At 32.6% G+C, this 6,212-nt stretch overlaps 1 protein-coding gene across 1 annotated transcript; it reads right to left on the bottom strand.

The window, feature by feature from the left end:
* Window positions 1-3,959: 3,959 nt before the first annotated feature.
* On the bottom strand, window positions 3,960-4,906 carry LOC134377020 (olfactory receptor 8J3-like). The gene is given in 2 exon segments (XM_063095627.1): window positions 3,960-3,994; window positions 3,997-4,906. Coding segments are annotated over 2 exon segments (945 nt in total).
* Window positions 4,907-6,212: the final 1,306 nt, after the last annotated feature.

Genomic DNA, 6,212 nt, shown 5'->3' with positions numbered 1-6,212 from the left:
AAAAAAATAGAAGAATCTAAATATCCAATGACTGGTAAATGGATAAATACTATGTGGTATATCTGCACAAACAAATTACTTTTCAACAATGAAAAGGATACACTTCTAATATATATCACAACGTGGATGAAACACAAAAAAATTTGTGTTGACTGTAAGAAGCCAGATGCATAAGTTTACATATTTTGTGATTCCATTTTTGTCAACATTTCTAAAATAGCTAATATATGAGACAAAATGATTACATGTTGTCTGGAGTTGTGAGTAGGAATGAGGATTAGCTGAAAATGAGCACAGAGAAACTGGAACATGGTTACATTTGCACAACTCTATAAACTTATTTAAAACCATTGACTTTGTAAACTTATGACTTTAGAGCTGAACCTGCCTAATGATATTGTTGCATAACTCTACAAATTTACCAAAATTGATGTACTTACAAAATATTTACTAACAACAGGTGACTTTTATGGCATATACATTATGCATAAATATAGCTGTTAAAAACATCAAATAAAGATATACAGATTTTTTTATGTTGAGGTGAAGTCCCAATTTATTCAGACATTATAGAAATCATAGCATTATTAAAGAAGTGTTTGAGGTGATGGATATACTAAGCACCCAAATATGATCATTGCACACAGTACGAATATACCCAAATATCATATTTTACTCCATAAATGGATACAATTATCATAGGTCAATTAAGAAAAATAAATTAAAAAGACAGAAGAAAAAGAGAGCACTAGAGAGTAGAATAGTAATTACTAGAGGCAGGAAGAGGTGGGGAAGGGGAGACAGGGAAAGTTTTGTGGACTTTTACAAATTTAAAATGTTACAGTTAAATAGGAAGAGAAAGTTCTGCTTTAGGATGGCAAGAGCAAGCAGTATTGTATATTTCAAGATAGCTAGAAAAGAAGATCTTAAGTGTTATAACCACAAAAAAATAACTGCTTAGTTGATAGATACACTAACTATTCTGATTAGATCATTATACAATACAAGCATGTATTGAAACAACATACCATATCCCATAAACATGTGCAATAAAAAAAGTTAAAAATAGTGTTATTAATGATCATATATATAAATATTTAATATAATTTTATTTTGTTTAATGAAAATATGACCTTAAAATAATTCGGTGTTTATATTGTTTTGTGTAGTGACTATGACTGTGTAACTTTAAGTTAAGCTTCTGATTTGAATCCCAGATCTGTCATTCATTAACTGAAAGTCCTTGACAACTCATTTAAACCTCTGCAAGGCTTGATTAACTTATCAGTAAAATTGGCTTAAGAAGTAAATTTTGTTTTGAATTGGGTTAAAAGAGCAAACGGATTGTTATGATTATATAACTGAATAATGTCTATAAATTTTTTAGCACACTGCTAGAAATAGGTGGTGTACTGCATAAAGATTACAAGACCCCAAATTAAATATTTTCCATTTTTTACTACTTATTTTAATTGAAATTTTTGACATTAATTTATTCTGGCATGGATTATTTGTTTCAAAACTGTGGTCAAAATAAATCATATAAACTTTTGATCCTTAGTTTTTCATAATATGTTCCTGTTCTAAGAATTATAACATTTGACCTTAGTCCAAGAATTATTTCAACTTACTTTTTTTTGGATCAAAATCTTATTCATGTCATATGCTCAAGGGCTTTGTGATTGGTTTCTGTAATTATGAGTAGGTCACAATGAGCAGTGTTCTCTACTGAACACCAGAAGATACTAAGTTTAGGGGAGTTTTCTAATTCTGATATGTCAGTATCTGATGTTTTCCTTTCCTCTGGGTAATATGCCCAAGTCACTATTCAGAAGTACCACACAGTCTTCTTGTGACATACTTGTTCTCACTGTAATATGGTGCCCTTGCATTGTATCTTTCTGGCTACACATGATCTTTAGATGTTCATGCTTTGAATGCAGAGAAGATACAGCATAGACATATTAGACCATAATATGTTCACGCTCTCCACCAATTCTCTTTTGCTTTCCTTGTCACCCCATTAATACTGGCACTGTATCTTTTCATCCTTGATTCACATTTGACCACATCCTTGCACATCACACTCTTTGCCAGTCAACAATATTTCTTTTGGTTATCACTGTGAGAATGTGCTCCTTCCTAGTTCTAACTTCTCATTTCTTTTCATATATAGTAATTTTACACAGCCACTCTTTTCTATTTACAATAGTAATACTGGTGGCCACAAATTTATAGATATGGTATATTCGTGGTGCTTCATTTAATTACCACAGACATTGCATTTTAACAAAATAACACTTTTTTAAAAAAGGTAAGTAAGAAATGAAAATAATTGTGAAACCCAAGTGCCCTGATCCACAGGAGTGAGTAGGTATAAAACCGACAGGATTGGGGGAAATTTACTCAATGCTTTTATGAGGAAACTCCTGAAGATTAAAACGATATTCAGAAATTTTCTTTCATATAAAGTTGTAGTCATAACACTGTTGGTTTTTAAAACATGCCAACATGCGTATTGAAATGGAAATATAATACAAAATAAAAAGGGCAATAAATGTGGGACTGAGGTAAGTGATTATATTAACTCAAAATTTCAACTTACACAAGACAGCATTCCCCTGATTATTCATTCTCCAACCAACGGGAAGAAACAGTGGCATAAAAAGTGCAATGAGTATGTGAACATTAAGGCAATGCAGAGGGTATCATAATTAACACTTTTTCATGTTTGTGAGTGTAACTTTGTCTTGCAGAATTGGATTTTTTTTTTTATATCATAATTACTAAGACTGAAGATTTAGTGCTATACTGGAAGACATTCTTCAACACTGGAAACCGCTTCTGAGTAAAGCAAACCTACTCATAGAATGTTAATATGTCTTTTCCAGTCTAGTCCTTTGACTATTGTCCAGATTCATTCCCATGCTTCAAAGTCAGAATCTTCTATGAAGCTTATAAACTAAGAATAATTGACCTTTATCTTATGACTATGATTAGATGGGTTCCAAAATCAAATTCTGAGATAGTCTTCTAACCCCTATGCATTCAAAGCTGTACAAAAGACTTAAGTGTACACTCACTAATCAAGAACTATAAGAAAACAGAACAATTTTTTTGTATAAAAACACTTTTTTTCTGACAATGTAATAAAAGTCCATGAACATGGCCTATTAAATGTGCAATAATATCACAATACAGGACATTTGTATTTACACCCAAAGAAGAATGATACTTAAAGTAAGAAGAAAGGCAAAACTTTACAGAATCTACAAAGCGTATAAGTCAAATCTAGCATGAAAGTGTGTGCTGATGGTACTCTGTGCGTCCACCTAAAAATTGTATAAATTATATTAATTGAAATAAGACAATTTCAATTATATTCTTGATAACGTTCAGAATTTAAATTCATTGATAGTATGTATTGTATTTCTTCATTTACACAATATTAAAATAAAAGCATTGGAGTGTTTTATTATAAATAAAATTGTCAGTTCAATTATGATAACTAGATGTAAAAAGCATTTTAGCAATCTATAATTAGTTTTCAGTATGCAATGATCTACTATACCCAAGCATACTCAGGAAGAAACAAAAAAGTGAGCCATAGAATAAGAAAGATCGACTTTACTACTGTTGTCCATACCTGTTCTTCTCCATTTAAACTTATCTAACTTTTTAAAAATGTATGTCTTTCCTGACTCCTGGAAACATTTCTTCCAAACTGCCTACCTGCTTCCTCCTTGGCAAACTTGGTGAATAATATCTTTGTTTCTATAGTAAACTCACAACTCAAAGAGCTTCAGTTTATGTATTATTTCAATAATCCCCCAACCCTAGCTTCATTTAGAACCCAGGATTGCTTGAACATGTGTAAGCCAGCCACCTAACCTTCACTTTCTCTGACATAACTGCAGCCTATCTCAACCTTCTCTTCATTTACCCACTGAGTTCTGAAACTACAAAGATTTAAAGGAATAGCATGAATCTTCATGAATCTCTTCAAGGCGGCCTTCACATCCTTATTGCGCAGGCTGTAGATCATGGGATTCAGCATAGGGATCACCAGTGTGTAAAACACAGAAGCCATTTTATCAGTATCTAATGAACGGTTAGTTCGAGGCTGCACATACATGAATACCATTGTCCCATAAAAAACCGTGATAGCCATCATATGTGAAGCACATGTGGAAAAGGCTTTTTTCCTTCCTTCTGATGAACGTATCTTTAGAATGGACAGAACAATGTTGATATAAGACAGTAGAACTGTAATCATAGAAAAAATCAAATTTGTAGCTGCAGATATAAAGACTATTGTTTCTGGAATGTAAGTATCAGAGCAAGACAATGCTAACAGAGGCGCTATATCACAGTAAAAATGGTTGATGACATTAGAAGAGCAATAAGACACAGAGAAGATACAAGGTGAAACTACAATAGCTGTAGAAAAGCCATAGAGGTATGTGAGGAATACCAGCAGAAGGCAGCTTTGCCGAGATACCACCACCATGTAGAGCAGGGGATTACAAATGGCTACATAGTGGTCATAGGCTATCACAGCAAGCATGATGACCTCAGCTACAATGAAAAACAAGAACGCTCCCAGTTGGGTGGCACATTCATTGTACGAGGTGGTTTTCTTCTTTACTAAAAAGTTGGTTAGCATTTTAGGGGCAATGACAGTAGAGTTGCCAAGATTGATGATAGCCAAGTGTTGAAGGAAAAAATACATGGGGGTTTGAAGTCGAGAGTCAACCCTGGTGAGGGTGATGATTCCCAGGTTCCCTGCCACAGTCAAGCTATAGATCACCAGGAAGACCAGGAAGAGGGGAATCTGGAGCTCTGGACAGTCTGAGACTCCTGTGAGAATAAACTCAGTGACATGGGTGAAATTTCCAGAAGCCATGTAGGAGTTTGAAAATGTCATCTATTTGGGGAAGAAAAGAAGTAGTTACAAACTTAAAAGAATTATTTACTTGGACTGATGTTAGATGTCAAAAGGAATTCCTTGCTGAGGTTTCCTTGAATTGCATATCAAACTAGCTCAGTTATTAAACCCGAGTTTCTAGTTATAGCAAGCAAACTTTGCAATTGTTTGAAAGACATAAAAACAAGTAGAGTAAATTAAATAGACGGTCCAGCATTATGCCACATTTGAGGATTTACTTTCCCACATTCTTATTGGTTTATGAATATGTTCTCAGCTTGCAAACATTTGAAGCCTTGATTCATATCTTGTATCTTTTGCATTGAGCCTGAAAAAATGCAACGTCTCCTGGTGATTTCTTAATCTGAGTCTAGGGACTATCTGCCCCGTACTCTACATTCTATTCTTTTATTTCCTGTATTAAATGCATGCTTAACTTGCAATTCTATCATCCATGTCTGTTACCTTGTTTTTTCTCATTTTCCATTTCATTAAGTGAGACAAAAATACAAGAATATAAGTCCTCAGATCTATTTTTCAGGTTACCAATTATTTTTTCAGTTTTTATAATTATAATGAAAATTTTATCATTGTCATAATTACTTGATGTTATGCTTTACTGCATACTACTTCCTATCACTTCCCTCTCATTATTCCATTTTGTCTTGTCCCAAAATTTTGTACAATTCCTCATATTTTTTCATTGTATTTTTATTTTTATTCATAATTTGTATTTACAAAGTATAAAATATTAATTTTATATCATATAAAAGATATCTGCTCTTAATTTTAGTTTGTCTTTTTATTGATATTTTCTACATTTTTATATTGTTCATAATTGTAATAATAAAAATTGATATTCTATAGAGTTTCTACAATAAGCATCATTCATATACATATTTGCCATAGAATTGCATGCTACTTTAATATGGATGAATATTTTCCTAGAGCTGCTTATTTTAAAGATGATCACCTGCCCATAACAAATCCAATTATAGTACCTTGTAGTCATAATTGATATTCCCAGTGGGGGGCAACTGGCCGCCAAATTACTGTCATAATCCCTCATCTAAAAATTTGAGTTATGTTTTAGAGAGTACAAACTGTATCATCATAAATGTCTGAATTTTAAAACCCGAGAATTGTTGACATTTTCTCTTCTAAAAAAAGAGAGAATAGAAATTAAATAGAAAATTATTCTGTCCTGAGCAAACAGAATAAAGTCACATATAAAATAAATAAGAGAAATCTGACCAAAATGACCCCTAGTATTGCTGGATATCTG

This window comes from Cynocephalus volans, chromosome 4 (genome assembly GCF_027409185.1).
Source record: "Cynocephalus volans isolate mCynVol1 chromosome 4, mCynVol1.pri, whole genome shotgun sequence".
NCBI classification, from domain to species: Eukaryota; Metazoa; Chordata; class Mammalia; order Dermoptera; family Cynocephalidae; genus Cynocephalus; species Cynocephalus volans.
The sequence above is the reverse complement of the archived record's forward strand: the minus strand, read 5'-3'. Positions and strand labels throughout refer to the sequence as shown.